The 20,540-nt window shown below is 37.3% G+C and overlaps 1 protein-coding gene across 10 annotated transcripts in view; it reads right to left on the bottom strand.

Moving 5' to 3' along the window:
- Window positions 1-20,540, bottom strand: part of Alh (Alhambra) — a 338,473-nt gene that overhangs the window by 297,781 nt on the left and 20,152 nt on the right. The window contains exon 1 of one of the 10 annotated variants that reach the window (XM_067150506.2): window positions 9,681-9,840. The exons of the other annotated variants lie outside the window; for them this stretch is intronic. Coding sequence (XP_067006607.2) covers window positions 9,681-9,770 — 90 coding nt within the window. The 5' untranslated portion in view covers window positions 9,771-9,840. Of the gene's footprint in view, window positions 1-9,680; window positions 9,841-20,540 lie in introns of those variants that run through there. 10 annotated transcript variants of the gene reach the window in all.

The following is a 20,540-nucleotide window of genomic DNA, read 5'->3' as shown; positions in this document are numbered from 1 at the left end:
AAACTGTACAGTGGAACCTTGGATTGCAAGCATAATTCGTTACGGCAACATGCTTGTAATCCAAAGCGCTCGTATATCAAAGCAAGTTTTCCCATAAGAAACAACTGAACCGCAGATGATTCGTCCACAACACAAAAATATTTATTCGCATATCATTTCTAAAACAAAATATAACGTAAAATAAATTAAAGTACACTTTTCCTTACAACAGAATCATTGTTGGTATGAGCGAGTCGAGAGATGACATGAGAAGAGTTACTGTGTAGCACAAATTTCACTAACAGAATCACTGCTATCTGTCGGCTCACTGGAATTGTTTTCTTTTTGTACAACTTTAATGAGGAACCTGTCCAATGACTGTTGCTTTTGCCTCTTTTTGAGGATTTCACGAAAATGTGACATTGTATTGTCATTGAACTGATCATTGCTCGCACTGCTACAGCCTTATTCGGGTGGTGTTTTTCTACAAAATTTTGCACCGTTTCCCACATTTTCCACTTATCCCAAATCTCAGTTGAAGTGAAAGATTCCACTGACTTTTCCTCCTCCTCTTCCCTGGATGAGATCTCCATAACTTCCTCCTGTTGTTCGCAATGCAGGTCCGTCAGTTTATTGGTGGTCAGTTACTGGTTATGTTCTTCCACCAGCTCTTGAATGTCCACGTCATTCACCTCCAGCCCCATGTTCTCCCCTAAGGACACAATTTCATCGACAATTGGCGGCTCTTTGTCACCAACAATCCCCTCAAAGTCACGTCCAAGAACACAGCCAGGCCACAGCTTTCCCCAGGCGGAAGTGATAATTCACTTGGTGACTCCATCCCAGGCCTTATCGATGATCTTCAGGCAGTTCACGATGGGGAAATGATTTCTCCCAAACTCTTGGAGGGTAAGGTTTGTTTCTTCGGTCATTTCGAAGCATCACTGTAAAGTGCTTTGATGTATAGCTCCTTGAAGTTCGAAATGACTTGTTGATCCATAGGCAGGAGTAGTGTTGGAAGGAAGGAATTTAACCTTAACAAGCTTGAATTCCTCCAGTAAGTCGTCCTCAAGGCCTGGAGGATGAGCAGGAGCACTGTCCATAACCAGCAAGACTTTGAGTGGCAGATTATGTTCTGAAAGGTATTTCTTCACTACAGGACCAAAGACCTTGTTCATCCATTCAACAAACGAACAGGGGAGACGAAAACATAGGCACACGATGACGCTCGTATTGCGGAACCTCACTCGCTTATCAAGTTACAATTTATTTAAAATGCATGCTCGTCTTGCAAAACACTCGTAGACCAAGTTACTCACATTCCGAAGTTTCACTGTACTTCTAAAATCCGCAAAAATTGGTATGAAATCGTAGGAATTATGCAAGTCAAGTTCAGGCTATCTTTGGTCCTTTAAATTATACACAGAGAAAGATACCGTATTTGAAACAACACATACATCAACAGACACAACAAAAGCATATGCTGTTGTTTTATCGCTTATAGAGCCACTTCTCAACAGAGGATACATGTTGTGGATGGATAATTTGCATAATGCACCTGCTTTGGCTCATGAGTTAAAATCACTGAAAAATGACTAGGCCCATGTAAGAAGTTTGCACCTCAATAGAAAGGACATCCCAAAAGATGTGATCATCACGAACCTAAAGAAGGGTTGCTAGGCTGTAGTGCAAATAGTGGAGAGACAATGATGTGCAAAGGGATGAGTATATGGGCAGACATTGCAAAATGAACAGTTAAGTATTGTCTGAGATTAAAAATGGGGCCTGGAGGTGAAATTCTACGCATACCACATAAGCACCAAATTAAACATCAAAATGAGGGCTATCGGGTGGATGGGGTGAAGAATCTACTAGAAGACATATGAACAGGGTGCTACTGGGAAAGAAATTTAGCAAGGGAAGACAGGAGATTGTGTAATAAGGTAGTCCAAAGAGTGAATGGCACAAAAGACAGGTAATAAGGATGGAATGTAATAGCAAGAGAACATTAGTAGAATTTTGTAAAATAAATGAAAAGATGACAATAAGGATGCAAATGTTAATGCAAAGGGAAAAGAGAGGAACAATTTGGTGGTTGATACAAATATAAAGCCGTAAGAGAAAACAAATAATGAAAGTCAATGTATTTTATGCATTACACGCATGGAAGTAGCACATCTGCTAAAAAAACTGTAAAGAAACAAGAAATATCACAGAGAAATATATAGGCAGGAAAAGATAGGTAAAACTGAAAATGAACCTGAACTTGACGCACTTGCCAAGTTATTACATAGAGAATGGAACAAACTAGGAAGAACAGCAAAATTATCATCAGAGCATTATGGGAAAAGAAACCCAAAGAAGGTGGAAACAGAGAAAATTGCATGCAGTTAATGAGGGTTATCCTGGAATACAGAACTTAGCCAAATGACAGGAAATATCTCAGGAGGCTAAGGTTGGCCAACTTTCAAAGATATGTTTTTTTAAACGTTCAAGAAATAGGTGATGTATCAGAAAAATAGAGTTTAATTAAATGTGTTGACATATTGTGAATTGGAATATGTTCAGTATTTTCTAAAACTAACAACAAAACTAGTTACACGCGATTGTGATGGGCAGATGCTCTCTCCCCAATTGGTAGTCATCGGTGACTGGGGTTGCGCGCTCAGTTCATTGTCTTCATTCATTCACATGTAGTAAGAACATTCATGAGGAGGTATCCTGAACTATATATAACCTTTTTTAAGCATAGGAAATACCCCATAAGGCTAAGGGTGTCTAACTTTTAAGTCTAAGTAATATTTATTGGATATGTACGATCAGGGGTCGAAAAATACCGGGCACCCAGTCGCCATGGAGCCTGAAATTGTTTATCTGGCACCTGAATTTTGAAATTTGGTTTTGAAAATGGATTTTCCGAAATCCGGAGTTCCCTTACATGCTCGTCCCCACCATTTGTAAAGTAACAAGTCGTAACTTATGGTGTTTCTCGTGTTTACTGTAGCTCATATATTCTAATATCTGCAATAAACATATTGACTGCTTTTGGCAGTTTTGAAATTCTGTAATTGGCACTTCGTACTTTGGAACTTGATGTTTTGTAATGTGTCAAACAAGTAGCCTTTCATGTGGACATATGCAGAAATGCAGAGAACTACTACGTTAAATAATTCCACGAACATCACATTACCACCTTCGTTCCTGTGACTAGCCGACTTCCGTCTAGCAACTGACACTCAGGAGCCGCCATCGGCTATATTCATTGTTACTCGGCTCATAGAGCCGAACGCATCGTGTCGTAACAAGTTACGCTCACCTTTGATTATTTGAGAATCTAGAAATTAAATAAATAATTAAGTTACTGTACTACTGAATTATAAAAGAGTTATGAATAACTTCGTGTGCCCAGTATGTTCTACCGGTACATCCTTTAATTATAAGACAGATTAGACTTTCTTTACTTTCTTGTAGTGTATGCTTTCCCGAAGATCCCGCGCAAACGAAAACATGCTTTCTCTCAATCTGTAACTTGCGGTAGTCAGATGAAATTTGTTAAAACGAGGACTTTATTTCATTTTTAAGAATTCCTGAGTGAAATTATTAATGAAGCTAGTGTATTATTTAATTCAAAAGTAGTCGTGAATAACTTGGTGTGCTCAACATGTGTTGTACATGCTTTAATTATAGAAGATTGAATCGTCATTTTAAGATGAAACATTCAAGTGAAGCAGTGATATTTACATGTAACTTCTGCATCTACAATATTATATGGGCTTCCATCATAACAATATGATAATGTGAATATTTGCAAGTAGATGTACGCCTTTTATAATAATACTAGCCACTTATTTTTTGTTTAGGATGTTAGAAATGATGCATGTGTATGAAGTAGCATTAGAACTGATAATAAAATGGGCACGCAGTAGCATTGTGAGTGTGAGCCTATAATTATGTTCACAATACTCCGCAATACTCTGAGCTCAAGGAAAGTGAAAAACCTTAGTTTCAAAAAGGTCAAGCAAAGGGAGGGTGTGTGTAAATATCCTGCAACGACAATAATATGCGATTTTAGCCAATGACGGCTCCTGAATGTCAGGCACTAGAACAAAAGTGACCGGAATAGCCAACCTAGCCGTCCCTAAACTATTGCCGCCAAAGCAGTGCTGATAAATTCCCGTGGAATTCATTCTTTGTATTTAAAATGTACGGAATGATGGTTTATCAATTCTTGTATTTTCAATGAACATTATTTTCACTTTGAATTTAATTACAACATATTTGTATTGAAGGATTTGCACTTTAGAAAATAATATGGTTGTTTTCATTCCTGTGCGGTGGTGGAAAATTGGCAGCGTTGCATCAGACATTGAAGCCTGTGAACTCGTAAGCCATTTAATGCTGGTGATTTATTGTAGTCTATTACGTGTTTTACGTTTCTGTGTTATACTTCAGAAAATTGGCAAAATGAAACAAAGCCGCACAAATTGACTGATGTGAGTAAAAAAAAAATGTACTTTCAGATTTCTTCATAAGTACACCCGTAAATGTAACACTAAGTGAATGTGAGAAAACACTTGATGGAAGTGCCACCTGTAGTGTTCAGGACGACAATGACCAGAGTGAAATTTATGGTGTTCAAAACAATGAGAAGTCAAACATTAAAAATATGTCAAAATTTCAATTGTCAAGCAAACGGAAATTTCAGCAATCGTGACTTGAATTACTGTCGTGGCTGCGCTATGAAGAAAGAATTGCGAAGGGTGAATTGTGCAGTAAATTTCCTAGTATTGCCGACCAAAATTCTAAAGTTGTATCCGGATTTTCAGGACCATTTAAACTGGAAAAGTTTTAAAAACACGAAAAATCCTATCCTCACTCGAAGTGTCAAGAGGCTGAAAGTTTCAAGGAAAATCCTGAATGTGCACCTTTGTCAAAGTGCGTGAAGAAAATGGATGCTAATATGTTAAAGCATATGAACGCATTGTTCATGGCATCATACTGAATAAAATAACAGACCCTACACTGATTTTGAAGGTTTGGTTGCATTGTTGAGCAAGTTGAATGTTACTGATTCAGAGAAATATGTGAATGATAAACAATGCAGAGAATTTATTTCATACATTGCCTCAGATCTTCGTGAAGATTTAGTATGTGAAATTAAGGAAAGTTCATATGTCAGTATCTTACTCGATGGATCAACAGATAAATCTGATGAAAAGGAGTGCATACTTTATGTTCGTTTCTTAAAAGAAAATAAGGTGAAGGAGACATTTCCTTCTATTGTGTCATTGGAGGATGCAACAAGTGATGGCTATATGGAAGCTCTGGAAAAAGAATTTTGCTTCAGTTAGGGCTTGGAGAACTCTTTACAGGTACAAAACTAATCGGTATAGGGACTGATGGACCACCATGTATGATTGGTGTTCGTAATGGTTTGGTAACAAAAATATCTGAAAAACTTGAGAACTTGGTAAACGTTCATTGTGTTGCACATCAACACTGAAAAATGTGAAACTTAAAATCATTGAAATTGATTCTACACTCAGGAAACTCCACAAGTTTTATCGACATTCGCCAAAACAACTTCGCGAACTGAAGAAAATTTCGGAGTTACTGGAATGTGAAATATCTAAATTTCAGTACTTACATCAAGTTAGATGGGTAGCAAGCAAATTAAATGCTTTGCATGCAGTTGTCAAAGACTGGGAATGCCTAGTGGTGCATTTAGAGAATATTTCTGAAAGGAAAGGTGAAGAAGGAATCATGGCTAAAGGTCTTCTAAAGAAAATCAAGGACTTCAAATTTGTCATCACAATTCACTTCTTGTATGATTATCTGAGTATATTCAAAAGACTTTCACTTGTATTTCAGAGGCAAGATCTGATTTAAGTCAAATAAGAGTGCATGTAAATAATGCAATTAATTCATTGCAGCAACTTCAGAACACCAAGGGCACAATGGAAGAAAAATTTGTTTCTGCTACAACACTTTCAGGAGTTTTCAGTGGAATACAGTTATCACGTGTGTTGGGTAAGAATTTTACGAGCGACAAGGAACATATTTTGGCATGTGGGAACTTTCAGAAAGACACATTTCTTCAAAATGAAGATACTCAAAGTGCCACTGGTGTTTTTGACACATATTCCTGGCCATCAGGAAAACAATTGGAAAATTATGGCAACAGTGAAATACAGCTTCTTGCCACTCATTTTTCAAAACGCCTTCAAATTGAGGAGAACAATGTAGAAGACATACTGAGCGAGTGGTACGAGTTCAAAATAGTCAGGAAAGAACTTCCACTGAGTGATCTACTTGAAAAATCGTGGACTATGAAAGGATGTAGGATGCTAAAAGGTTAGTTTTTTCCACCTATTCAATACATATAAATTATATAAATTAGGAATTTATTATTGATTCCACTTGAGACATGTTTCGCCCTTCATTGAGGGCATCATCAGTCAAAATATCACCTCAAGGTAAAAAATCAGGTAACTGGTTAGTAGTTGACATGTACAAATTAATACATATTATTAATACAATTACAAAAATTAAGTATGGGAAATAGTTGTACAAAAGTGATGGTTGAACATATAGGTTTATAGATGAAGAGTCGGCACCAATGCCTAAAATTAACATAGTAGAGTTCGGCAGTGGTGCTCTGGAGAAACAGTTGACGCAATCATAGGAAAATAAAAAGTTAAAAAATATTTACATTAAAATAATTAAGGGAGAAAAGGTGTAGTGTTAGGCGTCAATGTTTGTAACCAAAAATTAATGTCAAAGGTTGGTAACTATACAGTATTTACATTGTTCAATTGAACAGTTGAGATAAAGTTTTAAAAATATTTACATTATAACATTCAGCGTAAATGTTTGTAATAAAAACTAATGTCAATAGTTGGTAACTATATAGTAATTACATTAACTAATTGAATAGCTGAGAATTTACAAATATATACATAATTACACAAGAGCAGCTGGTGTGCAAGGATAAAAAAATTTTTAGTACCAAGTGCGTCCTGATGTTTTAGAGGTTGGAAGAAGGAATTAGTATTGACATTTCAGAAATATGTAGAGCAGTTTATTTTAGTTAAAATCACCGGGGGTCGGGAAATATTTCTATGAAAGGATGATTTCCGATTTTAGGAAAGCTCCTCAGTATAGTGGCAACAATTCCTGTATCGACCTCATGTGAGCAAGGGTTCAGCACAATGAATATTATTAAACACAAACTGCGAACCAAGCTTGCTGTGGAGAACTTAAGTGATCTCATGATATCTTTGAATGGACCATCTATAAAGGACTTTGATGCAACAAAATGTATTGATCGTTGGTAGTTTGGTGGGAAATCAAACACGCACATGTAGTACAATTTCAAAAGACGCTGACCTTGAAGGCGACTGGTGACTATTTGGGTTAGTATTTCTTAAAATATAAATTATTTCTATTCCATTCTTATATGAACTGATACACTAGATTACTTAGGGACAGATTTCAAAAACAATACGTAGCTTTATCCTAGTCTAACCTGTGTTTTTTATAATGTTTATTTGCAAAAAATGTGCTGGCTCCTGATAAAAAGGGGCTGGCTACTGAATTATTTATACTTTCTTCTACCCCTGCGTATGACATATTTTAATTAATTCTTATCTTTGATAATTTGTATTATTAACAGAACTACCTCCATGAAAATAGCTATGATGCAATAAACAAATACTCTCTCCCCAGTTAGTGGTCATCTGCGACTGGGAGAAAAGAGTATTTGTACATTCATTCATAAAGACATTCAAACAATGGAAACCTGCTACCAAGGCCAATGGGATGTGTCAGTAATGGCTGATTACTGCTAGTGTTTGAAAAGAGACACCACTGATGGACATACAACAGATTCGAAAAAAAAATGGAAGTTTTCTTCACCCTAAAAGTGAAAAGGTTTGGAAATTCATGATTATTAAAACATAGCTCTCCTCTTTCAATAAATTCATTACGAATGTAAGTTAAACCTACAGAAACACTTTTGTCTTAGTTATGTGCCTTTAATATGTATGCTTAAGTTAAAATATAAGTACATTATTAGATTTTATCTCCGGCTCCATGGCTGAATGGTTAGTATACTGGCCTTTGATCACAGGGGCCCAGGTTCAATTCCTATGGCTCAGAGCCTGAGTGTTTGTGCCATCTTCCGAATTAGAATCCATCCTAGGTAGGGCCCCATCCTCAAAGACGTGCAGGTCGCCTATACGGCGTCAACTTGAAAGGCCCACACCAGTCCTCTCAAGAGGCCACACACCATTAATATTAGATTTTGTTTAAAAACTAGAGTAAATAGAGTAAAACTGAAAACATTTGAATTCTGAGTATTCATATTATACCTACAGGTTTTTTTAGTAGGCCAATGTTGTTGTTATTAATAGGTAAGTAATGTCATTAAATTAGAACATGGGGCCAATGACCTTAGATGTTAGGCCTCTTTAACCAACACGCATCATCAAATTAGAACATGTTTAACTGGCAAATATTTTTCTTCTTTTTCTGCGGTGCAAGCCCCTAGGCTGCAGCCTAATCAGTCTACCCCTAAAATCCAGCCTCATGAGCAGCAATTGCTGGAGAGGAAGTAGTACGATGTTATTAAGCAACATAGTAATAACAATGCTGTAGCCTCCATAGAGGCGTGGTGTAGATTTTTCGAGTTGATGCCCTAGGGCGACCTGCACAACTGTGAGGATCGGGCCCAACTTAGGATGAAATTTGAAGATGAAGACCACATAAACACCCAGTCACTGAGGCAGTGAAAATAACCAATGAAGGTTTAAAATCCCCAGACCAATCAGGAATCAAAAACAGAGTCCTCTGAACCAAACGCCAGTACACTGAACATTCAGCCAATGATCTGGACAAGCAATACAGTTGTGTCTGATATAATATGAAAATGTTAAAACAAATAGAACCGTAGGCTTGTCCAGTTCTTAGAACAGCTTCACATGGAGAAGACCTCTTCCTCCACCTGATTTAGAGAACATGGCAGATGATGATGTAGAAAGTGGTGAAATCTTCAATGATAATGTGTACGAGCCCAAAACAAACCAGCCAAAGTGAACTTATGATCTTGTATTAGGACTGAATTTGGCAAATGAATCTGCAGAATGTCTTGGCACCCAGCTTAAAAGTAAGGATCTTCTGGCACCGGAAAAACATGTTTATGGTACAGACACAGAGAACTTTATGATTTAACGCCATACAAACACATCGAAGGTTTTCAGCAACAGAAGGATGGAAAAGAACTCTGATTGGGAAGGTAAAAGCCGTGGCCTTAATAAAGGTACAACCCCAGCCTTTGCCTAGTGTGAAAATTGCAGAAAAAGAACTACAGTAGTTTATTTCTTCTAACAGGATGGATCCTTGGCTTACTGGACTAATATAAATGAGTTAATGCACCTATGGAACTCAACACGATCCTCTCAGTAGAGAAATTTTTTTTTTAATTATACAAGAGTATGTATGACTGCTATATTAAAATAGCCAAACTCCAGGTATATATATATTTTTTTTAAGTTTAAGAAGAGCAATGTGAAAGGCATGTGTAAATGAAACTTTTGGGTATCCTGCATCCTACAGATAATTTAACTAAGTTTTTCTTCAGTGTTAATATTTTATTAACTTAATAATAATGAATATAGTGCATATTGCCAGGAAACACTCACGTTTTGTTGGCTAGAGTGAAGAAGGGCTGGACTTATCTTCGCCACTTGGGTTTCTGCAATGGAAGTACTGGCTAGAACTATGGATTTCATCAAGTAATTTATTCTTTTAGAATCTTGCGGTAAAACAGCACTCCTGTTAAGGTCCAAAAATTATTTTTAAATATTAAACTTGCTTTAAACGTGGCAATATCTAGCCGGTAACTTTCGACACTCCGAAACAAATTCATGAGCGAAAACACACACTCAACTGAAACATTAGTCCCAGAATGAAGGAGAACGAATTCAATTAGAGTCAAACAACAAGCTGATACATTTATTTTTTCACAACAAATGTTCTAAAAACTTGTACTGTCAAATTATCATTCTCAGCTATATGCCTCCATAGCGGTTAGCGCTCTTAGCTGCTGTCCTTGGAAATATGGGTTTGATTCCTGATACTGCCAGAGATTTAAGAATGACAGGAAGGCTGGTATGTTATTAAGAAGGTACATGCAGCTCACCTCCATTGGCAGAATCCCTGAAAAGAGCTGCAGCACCTCGAGTGTGACAAAATTTTGATATTGTACAACAAACATGAGAACATGTGAATAAAGGCATGGTAACTTTTTTTCTAATGGTTTAACATTGTACTAATGCAATGTAGGGATGTGATAAGTGCTAGGAATGGAAAGAAAGTGACCGTAGTACAATCCGAGGTAACATTCTTAACATCTCGTTGCATGAAGCAAGGGACGTATTTTCAATTTTTATGAAATACGGGACATTTACATATCCCAAAAAGGATTATCAGGACACTAAAACAGATGACAGTAATCCAGTACTGTCCTGGACGTATAGCAACCCTATAAAAGAGAATCCTCAAAGGCGTGTTACTGTATAATGGCAATTTGTATGAGCCCATTCCTGCAGTCCATTCTGTTTAAATGAAAGAAATATTTGAAAAAGTGGAAGTGCTGTCAGCATGTTTTCAGTATGAGGAACATAAATAGCTAATCTGTAGTGTACATTGCAGTGAAAGAATTTGGCCACAGTGGAGACATTGTGCAGGGAACCAAAAACATACAGCATGAACCATTTGTAGACCAATAAAAGGTCTTGCTTCCATAATTACACATAAAAGTGAGTGTGATAAAGCAGTTTGTAAGGACTGTACCATAAGATGGACCTCAATCCAAGTATCATTCAATGGAATTTCCCTTAATTTCATTTTTAAAAAATGGAAAGCTGGAATTTTTGTTGGTTCTCAAATCAGCAAATTGAGGAAGGTTGAAGATTTTGAGAAAACAGAGAATGAGGGAAATCTGTTACTGAAACTTTTGAAGGAAAAAAATCTAAATTACTAGAAAGTTGATAAAACAATGTTGGAAAATTTCAAGAATTTGGACTGGAGTGAGAAATTTCACTTTCTACTCTCAGAAAATGTCGAACATAATGAAGGAATGAAACCAGGATAGTAAACTACAGTCAGATCCTGAATGGGACGTTAAATGAAGGGGAATTTGCAAGGGAAAAAAAAGGATTGCCTGAAAATGAATGAAACACTTATACTTTTTTGTTTGTTACATAGTAGTCACAAAATTATTATGATAGTTCTTCAGAGCATTTTCAAAACATGTTCATAAAAAAAAAAATCATCAATGTATTACTACTGTATATAGTGTGTTATAAAAATTAACTGCATCCTGATCACTCTAGTCATGCACTATCAAAGCTTAAAATATGCATGCAAACTGCAGTATCAATAATGTCCAAAACATGCACAACGAAATGAAAAATCATGAAGATCTTGCTGCATATTCTTACTCCTGAATGTTTCTTGTGTATCTGTTAACACTGACAGCATAATTGGCAGGAAAACTAACAACAACCTAAAACCAACAGATATACTAATAAAAATTGAATCTGCCTTTCCTGAATAAAATGTATTAGAGGATGAATTTGGTTCCTTACTCAGTTCACAGCATCACAATTTTCACAGTAGAAAATTGCACCATTCTGCACTGTCAAATTATCAGACTCAGCTATATGCCTCCATAGCGGTTAGCGCTCTCAGCTGCTGTTCTTGGAAACATGGGTTTGATTCCTGGTACTGCCAGAGATTTAAGAATGACAGGAAGGCTGGCATATTATTAAGAATGTACATGCAGCTCACCTCCATCGGCAGCATGCCAACAGCACTTCCACTTGATATTTCATTTAAATAGAATGGGCTGCAGGAATGGACCCATACAAATTGCCATTATACAGTAACATGCCTTTGAGGCTCCTCTTGTATAGGGTTGCTATACGTCCAGGACAATACCGGATTACTGTCATCTGTCCTGGTGTCCTGAAAATCCTTTTTGGGACATGTAAATGTCCCATATTTCATAAATCTGGTAACAACAGGCAGAGATGGTAAAAGCCAATCTAGTAGGCTTTCTTTATACGCAGCAACATGAAGAGGAGCTTTCATAAAGACATTTACATGTCAGTATTTAATAATTTTAACACTGTACTTATATTCATGTTACCGGGCACATGATTAGCTCGGTAGTTTAGCAGTTGGCTTCTCACTCAGACGGCTGAGGTTCAAATCTCGGTTGATCATGGAATGAGATTTTCATATAAAAATTAAGTGGCGTCAGGAAGGACATCCAGCCTTAAACCCAAAGCCAAAACCAAAATGATCCTGGTTTGCTCCAGTGACCCCAGAAATACCTGCTAAGCTAAAGAAAATTTAGAAACTTTTCTTGTATTCATATTAGCAATGAATTAGGAAACACTTCAAATAGTTCACCTTGTCGTACTCTGTGTGTATTGTTTCTGCAACAAGGTGCAATGCATGAGTCAGACGTCACATGTGTTATATTGGAATAGAATATCTTAATTGCTTTCACAGCCTCTGCTGTATATGGAGCCACATCACACAGAAGCAGAACTCTATCCTTATTTAAAATTGTCCAAAAGATACCTAAAATGAAAACAGAATTTAAAAAGTAAATAAAACTTTAAATAAAAAGAAAGTTTGAATTCCATTTTCAAAAATTGTGACTTATGCAATCATCAAAGAAGTTCACAATCGTCGAGTTATTTGCATGTCACAAAACTTTACTGCACACAAGACAGGACCTTCCAGGTTCATCCACACTTAACTTGCCGACAATCAGATATGCGACATATCAACCTGCAGAATCAGTTGCTGTATCAACAGACATCCACATAATATATGAGGCTCCCAGATCCTCGCGAATTTCGTCGATGACCTATAAGAAAATCATTTAATATATGCAACGAGTCTAATCTAAGATTCTGCAATTTTTACTTTGGTAATACAAAAAAGTGGTTTATTATTTTCAAATTAGATTTCCAGAAAAATAATTTTAAAATAAAAAATTGCAAGAATATTTGCCGCAAAAATGATATAGGTCTTTGTGTATGCTATCAGAAGATAATTTATATGCAAAGGTAAAGGATGTGGGATATCGTTCTTGGTATATTTTTCCAGGAACTCTTTTAGTGCTGGACTGATCAATTTTTCAAGTGGCATTAGCAATGCAACACATAAATATATTTTTTAAATGTTAGCTGCTGGATTTTTGTGCTTTTGCCACATGCAAAACTGAACTTACATGATGATCAATTTGAAATTCTTGTGAAGTGCAAACATAACATACAGTAGTGTTTTATGTTCCCCTATTCCCAAAAGTAAAGTTAAAAAAATTATCTGATGAACAGTTAGTGACTAGCTGCTATAAAAATAACTGACATGCTTTTCACAACAGCCACCTCAAACAAATCAAGTGCCAGTGTACAGAATTAAGCAAACAGGACACCATAATATTGTCACTGCTTGAGCAATACCGCGTATCTGACAATACTCTTCCTATCCATCATTTTCCTTAAGAATGGTCACGCCTCCCAAACACATATGGATATGAACTTTAAACACTTTTTTTTTGTTATTTGCTTTACGTCGCACCGACACAGATATGTCTTATAGCGATGATGGGATAGGAAAGGCCTAGGAAGTGGAAAGAAGCGGCCATGGCCTTAATTAAAGTACAGCCCCAGCATTTGCCTGGTGTGAAAATGGGAAACCTCAGAAAACCATCTTCAGGGCAGCCGACAGTGGGGTTCGAACCCACTATCTCCCGATTACTGGATACTGGCCGCACTTAAGCGACTGCAGCTATCAAGCTCGGTGAATTTCAAATGAATGGGTGCCCGCAAAAACGGGCTAACCAACAAATTTGAAAAAAATTAGTTATGTGCTGCCATCAATTGCGGAAAGTTCAAAGTATCTTCTGTGAGTTGGGCTAACATGAGGCAATCCTGTGTGATGAGATACAACGATTTGAATTTTATGCCATTTTATTTTGGCCAATTGTGTTATTGCAAAATCGGGCTAACAGAAGCTTACGGAGGAGGCCTTAAAGATGGCGTTGCTGTATATATAGGTTAGCAAACCTTATCTTCATGTATACCAGAGGCTGTGGGTGTTTCTTGTGTTTTTGTGCCAGATGAATGGAGCGATTTAGTAAAAAGAGCTAGAGTAAGAAAGCCATTTCAAGTAGTAAAAATGACAAGTGATAAGTTTGTGAGCACTCAACCTTTGCTAGAAAAATTAACCAAGAGAATGTCATCTGTAAATAAGCAAAGAGTACTAATTAGTAAAGTTTCAGGCATACTATTTATAAAAGATGTACCATTTAAGTATTTTAAAAATATTTATATGGTATTGTTGAGGAATATGATTGTGTTGACCTTCACAAAAGGAACAGTAATGGTGGTCGGCCATCACTTGCTAGTGTTCAGCTGTCACCAAAATAAAGCCAGCAAAGCTTAAAGACTTGCATGAGCTTCTTGAATATGTCCCTGCAAGATATCACCAGTATTACAGAGAACTGACAGCTGGCAATGGCCAAGAGGTGACTGAGGAACCATTTTCCAATGCATTAGAATATGACCCATACGACTGATGAATGTCGCATGAGGGAAAGTTATGTCATATTTCAAAATAAGTCTGAAGCATCTTTATGACTAAAAAAACCCATGGCACTTACGCCCTTGGAAGGGCTCTGGCCTGCCCAGCAACCGCTAATTAGCCCGAAGGCCTGCAAATTACGAGGGGACGCAACCTCTCAGCCGTTATTCTGGGTTTTCGAGACTGGGGCCGCCATCTCACTGTCAGATAGCTCCTCAATTCTAATCACGTAGGCTGAGTGGACCTCGAATCAGCCCTCAGGTCAAGAGAAAAATCCCTGACCTGGCCGGAAATCGAACCCGGGGCCTCCGGGCGAGAGGCACGCACGCTACCCCTACACCACGGGGGCCGGCTTCCTTATGTCTAGTTTACTGTATAAAACACCTTTTTTATATTGTATGATCATAAAATAAAGTTTGGTTATGAATCTAAGGTTAACTATTAACTATAGCTAGGTCAACGAGAAGTCAATTTTCGTCTATTTTTTATATTCCTATTTTTCCGAGCACTTTTCATTTTTATTGCAGTTCCAATATATGGTATTGATAATTTAAAGGTATTACATCAAGATAAAATAATGAAAGAAATATTATTTTTAAGGAATAATTTTTGTTTTTTGACATTTGCAAAAGTTGTTTTATCTCTGTTCTGACAAAATGATGGTTAGCCCATTTTTGCGAGCACCCATTCAAATACATTATACTGTAGGAGCATTTAAAAATACATCATGCAAACATACATTCCTACGGTACAGTACAATAAGGTTCATTTTCCCTTATACATCATCATCATCATTTCTTCCTTCCAGCAAGCTGGGTGCGGTTGTGTACGAGCCTCATCTAGTGTGTCCTATCCATCCAAGATCTTGTTCATATATGTGATGCCAGTTTACATATCTTATTTCAAGGTCCTTGAAAATCTGCTTCTACCAAACATCACAAGGTCTTCCTCTTGGTTTCTTTCCAGGAACACTGTAATCAAAATATGCTCAAGGAGTCCTATGGGGATCCATTATTTTCATGTGACCATACCATTGCAGTCTTCACTTTTAAGGCTCTCCAGCAAACTTTGTTCCCATCCACATTTCTTATTTTATCAATTTTTGTTTTTGTAGACAAGAACGGAGGAACTTCATTTCTGTTGCCTGAAGACGACTCTTCGTTGATCCAGTGAGTGTTGCTGCTTCCAGACCATACGTCAATATAGGTACCCGATATATTTTGCACAAACTGATCTTGGAAATCAACACAAATGTTTCATCCCAAGCATGATAGAATGTGGCAGCTTTCTGTATTCTGTTGCTAATCTCTTGATGTTGCTAGTCTCTTGATGTATGGTATTGTGTGAGGACAGAACACTACCTAAGTAGTGGGAATTGTCTACAATCTCCATCTCCTCATCTCCAATCCTTGGATGAACAGTTGGAGAGTTTATACTCATCACCAAGCCAACTGTCTTGGTTTTGCTGATTTTAAGACCTAAGTTTGTACTGTCTTGGTTTTGCTGATTTTAAGACCTACGTTTGTAACTAAGAGAAGAAAGATGCTCTTATTTCTTATTATATCAGAGCTCGTGCTAACAACTATGGAGAGTTGCTAAGTACACAAATGAAGGGAGCAATCAGTGAAATAAGTTTTTAATCCTGGCAGGCAACCACGACATACAGTAATTACAAGGGGTGAATATCATGTTTATTCCGTATTGACTTTAACTAATAAAATTATTCCTTTTACCGGAAAGTTTTATATTTCCACCATTCAATATTTAGTAAGATAAAATACATATATTACAACATGTTTCAGTCTGTGAGACCTTCTTCAGCTAGTGATTTTTCATCACACAACCTCAGTTAGTTAGGTCTTTTGGTGATGATACAATAGGAAAGGGCTAGGACTGGGAGGAATGGGCTGTAACCTTAATTAACCCTAGAACTGCAGACCGTCTTCCAGGCAGACGGTGTACTGTTTGGTCAAGTGTGGTCGTCTCCCTGACAGACAGTCTCTGAATTCAAATATAGTACTACTGTTAGCCAACAGATGGCACTAATTTCAAGCCATGCTGGTTCCCGATGCTTTTAGCTTTCATAGCGAAAGCCTTTGGCAAACAAATGACAATATGCAGGCTATTATGTGGCTGCAGAAGTGGAAGTACTTTCATGCTGACATTGAGGTTGCATTGAGCAAAATGGCAGTCAACCATGTTGACAATTCAGAAACTGAGCACTTAATTTTTGATGATTCGTGTGATAGTACGGACGACGACAGTGATTATTGTGTAGATTCGTACGAAAATGAAGATGGTGAAAGCAGTGGCAATGATACCGGCGAACAGGATGTCCCGCAGTTATGGAAATTCCCCTCAATGCAAGTGATGGTGATCAGGTTCCTACAGACAGTGTAAACATGCCTAATGTTAGCCGTGAAGGAGTAAGTGTGAACTGGACTGATATACAACCTGATGAAAGTGTCTTTCCAGGTAACAGAGAGTTACAAAGACTTTGATCACAATACAAGCAGAAAGAAACTGACATAAGGAAAAGGCAGAAGGTGCATTTCTTATATATGTGCAAAATCGAGAAATGTCATATTTTAAGAATAATTTTCTATTTTAGTAAATAACAAGAATAATTTTAAACTGGTTCTTTAAATAGTAACAAAAAACTGTGGAACTTTTCATTTATGATATCTCTGACACACATTTAACTTGGCAATATGATTTTCTAGAGCAGAAAAGTCATTTTTTAAATATTTTTTTTATAAAATATTTTTTATCATTATTTCAAACTGATGACTCTGAATGATTCACCTCTATCAAAATATATAAAAGTCTTTCAGCTTTCAACTGATGTATGATAGGTTATATTTTATGATTACAGTCCAATTACAGATGAGTCGTCAAGTTGCAAAACCCATTATGTGCAGACAAACAAATTTTTCAGGAAGTGCAAAAAACTGTCATTTGTTATGCAACAAAGATAGGAGGTTGAAATTTTGTAATTAAACAGTAAGCATTCATCTTTATCATACCGCAAAATATCCACACAATTTAACTGATAGATCCCATGCTATTTGCAAAAAACATTTGGACATAACGAGTTTTGCAGCAGTTTTGTGGAGATAAAAGATATGTGCAGCAGTATATGGAGAAAGTGTTTTAGTAGCTACGTTTGAAACTATTACACTATGAAAATAGCATAAATGGAAATAATTTACGTTAGGATATAATGTTTTGATATCTAATCCCTGCTCTTTGATTTAATGATTACATCAAGAAAATAAGCAGAAGAACAATATGGACATCAATGCATTTGCAGATGATGTAGTAATTTGGGGAAATACAGAGAAGGAAGTCCAAGAGAGGCTGAACACCTGGAATGAACATTTGAAAGCACACGGATTAACAATAAATAAATCGAAAACTGTTACTATGTCTGTCAACAGGCAGAAGAAGAAAGGAAAAATAATGCTGGAAGGTACACAGCTGGAAACAGTAGACCAAGATCAGATCCTGGGTGCATCATTTCAAGTGATAACAGAATACAGCATGAGATTAACAACCGCATTCAAAAATCAGCTCAGTTTTACCATCAAGTTCGGAACCTCCTCTGGAACGAACAAGTTCCCTTAAGATCAAAGCAGATTCTATTCCAATCATACTTCACCCCTATAATAACATATGGCATAGAAACCTTCACAACAACCCAACAAGTGAATAGCAAACTACAAGCCGCAGAAATGAAGTTCCTACGGACTATGGTACGGAAGACAAAAAGGGACAGGGTAAGGAATGAAAGAATAAGGGAGGAAGCCGGTGTGTACCCATCCCTGAATAAAAAAGTGACAAGGGCCCGTTTGAAATGGTTCGGCCATGTCAAACGAATGGACAATAGAAGGAACCCAAAACAATGGCTACACGCAGTCGTGGCCGGAAAACGACCGGTAGGAAGACCTAGGAAGAGATGGCTGGACCAAGTGAAAGAGGACATAGGAACAAGAGGAGTCAACTGGGATTTCGTCTTGAGAGAAGAGTGGTACATGGACAGACAGAAGTGGAGAGAGCTCATAAACCACACCCGGGCAACTGGAGTGGAAAACTGATGATGATGATCAAGAAATCGTCACTCATTCAAAACGTTTTATAAGTTCTTTAACATTTTGTACAGTTATATTAACAATCCGTTATTGTCCACAACAAAATCTCCCACATCAATGTCATAGTCTGGCATTTCACCGTTTGAATTTTGCCGCTGGTCAAACAGTGCCTTGTAGAACACGAGGTCATCGTTCCTTATCCACTCTTTCCCGTAATGTTTGGGCAGCAATGTGTGCAGGTCGTTGAGCTTTTCTTTCTTAAGAGGAACCCCTTCCTCCACTGGCCGTGGCACAATAGCAGAAAAGGGTTTCCCATGGTTCAATATGCTTTTTGCTTTCACCACAATCAGTGTTTTAGTTTACTTCACTTCTTATCACACAATTGCCTGATTTTGTTCGTGTAAGTATGATCCTCTTACAGGGTTCTGCGACATAACGAGCTTTGTTGCATAACGCATGCTGGACATTAACAACTTTTTCAGCAGTTTCGTTATTTGTCACCTTTAAACATATGGATTAAATGGCCTTTTTCTCACTATTACATTGCTGGATTGTGTATTTTGATGAGCTGCATACAATGGCGGTGATAACTAATTTTGAGAAAAAATGGACATATCGGGTTTTGCAACTGGACGACTTAGATACCAAATTCCTTTAGTGCGTGCTTTATGGAAATTTACTGCAGCACTTGACAGGTAAACCTGCAACAGTTCTAGGGTTAAGGAACAGTCCTAGAAATTGCCTGTAGTTAAAAAAGGGGAAACAATGGAAAACCATCTTCAGAACTGCCAATGATAAAGATCAAACCCAGTCACTCTCAAACGCAAGCTCACAGTTGCAGCCAACTTGTTTAAAGTTCTAATTTCATCTTCCACAGTGAATTATACAGGGTGTTTATATATTCCCATTGCAGACTTTAAGGGCTTGCAGTGGGGACCAAGACTGTTAAGTTTAGCATAGGAACTTGTGTCCTGAAACGTACCGTCTTCCCTCTACCCGTAAGAAACCCATTACATTTTTGGACATGAGAAGGCCTATGAATGTCACCAGAAACAAGACCTGGGAACGTCTAGAAGACCTCAAGGTGCCAAAATATATAAGTGACAAAGGAACGATACTATATCATAAATGTTCGAGCTGTATTCGGATAGGCATTGGAGGATCCAAATTGGTTTGAGACAAACAGAGGTGTCTGACAAAGAAGTGCCCTATCACCACTCTAGTTCATAACAGTAATGGACAAGATTATAAAATCTACCAAGATAATGGTCAATTCACCAAATGCCCTGGTACTCAGTGATGATGTGCTGGATACAGGGAGAAACAGAAACTGAAATACAGAAAAATTTGACTGCATGGAGCAATATGTTCAATAACTCTGAGCTGAAGATGAGTAAGAACGAAGACCGTAGAAATGACCAACAGGGAAGGAACAAACTCAAACCTCCTTTTGGAAGGAAGCAAATTAGAATCACTTTCTCACTCCAAGTACCTCGGAAACACATCTCGAAAGACAACACCGTCAAACCGGAAACACTCAGCAGAACACAGGAAGCATCAAACTTTTACAATCAAGTCAGAAACCTACTCTGGGACTGCAAAAAAAGGAAAAAGAAAAAGCACACAGAGCTGTAGAACACCACCTACTTTATATCAGTTCTCACATATGGTTTAGAGACATGTACTACGATAAACAATGAGTACAGCAGAATTCAGGCAACAGAAATGAGATTCATTAGAACTATGAACCAAACTACTTGAAAGGAAAACAATCAGGAATGTAGGAATGTAGCTAGCACTGAG

This window comes from Anabrus simplex, chromosome 6 (assembly GCF_040414725.1).
Source record: "Anabrus simplex isolate iqAnaSimp1 chromosome 6, ASM4041472v1, whole genome shotgun sequence".
Lineage (NCBI taxonomy): Eukaryota > Metazoa > Arthropoda > Insecta > Orthoptera > Tettigoniidae > Anabrus > Anabrus simplex.
The sequence above is the reverse complement of the archived record's forward strand: the minus strand, read 5'-3'. Positions and strand labels throughout refer to the sequence as shown.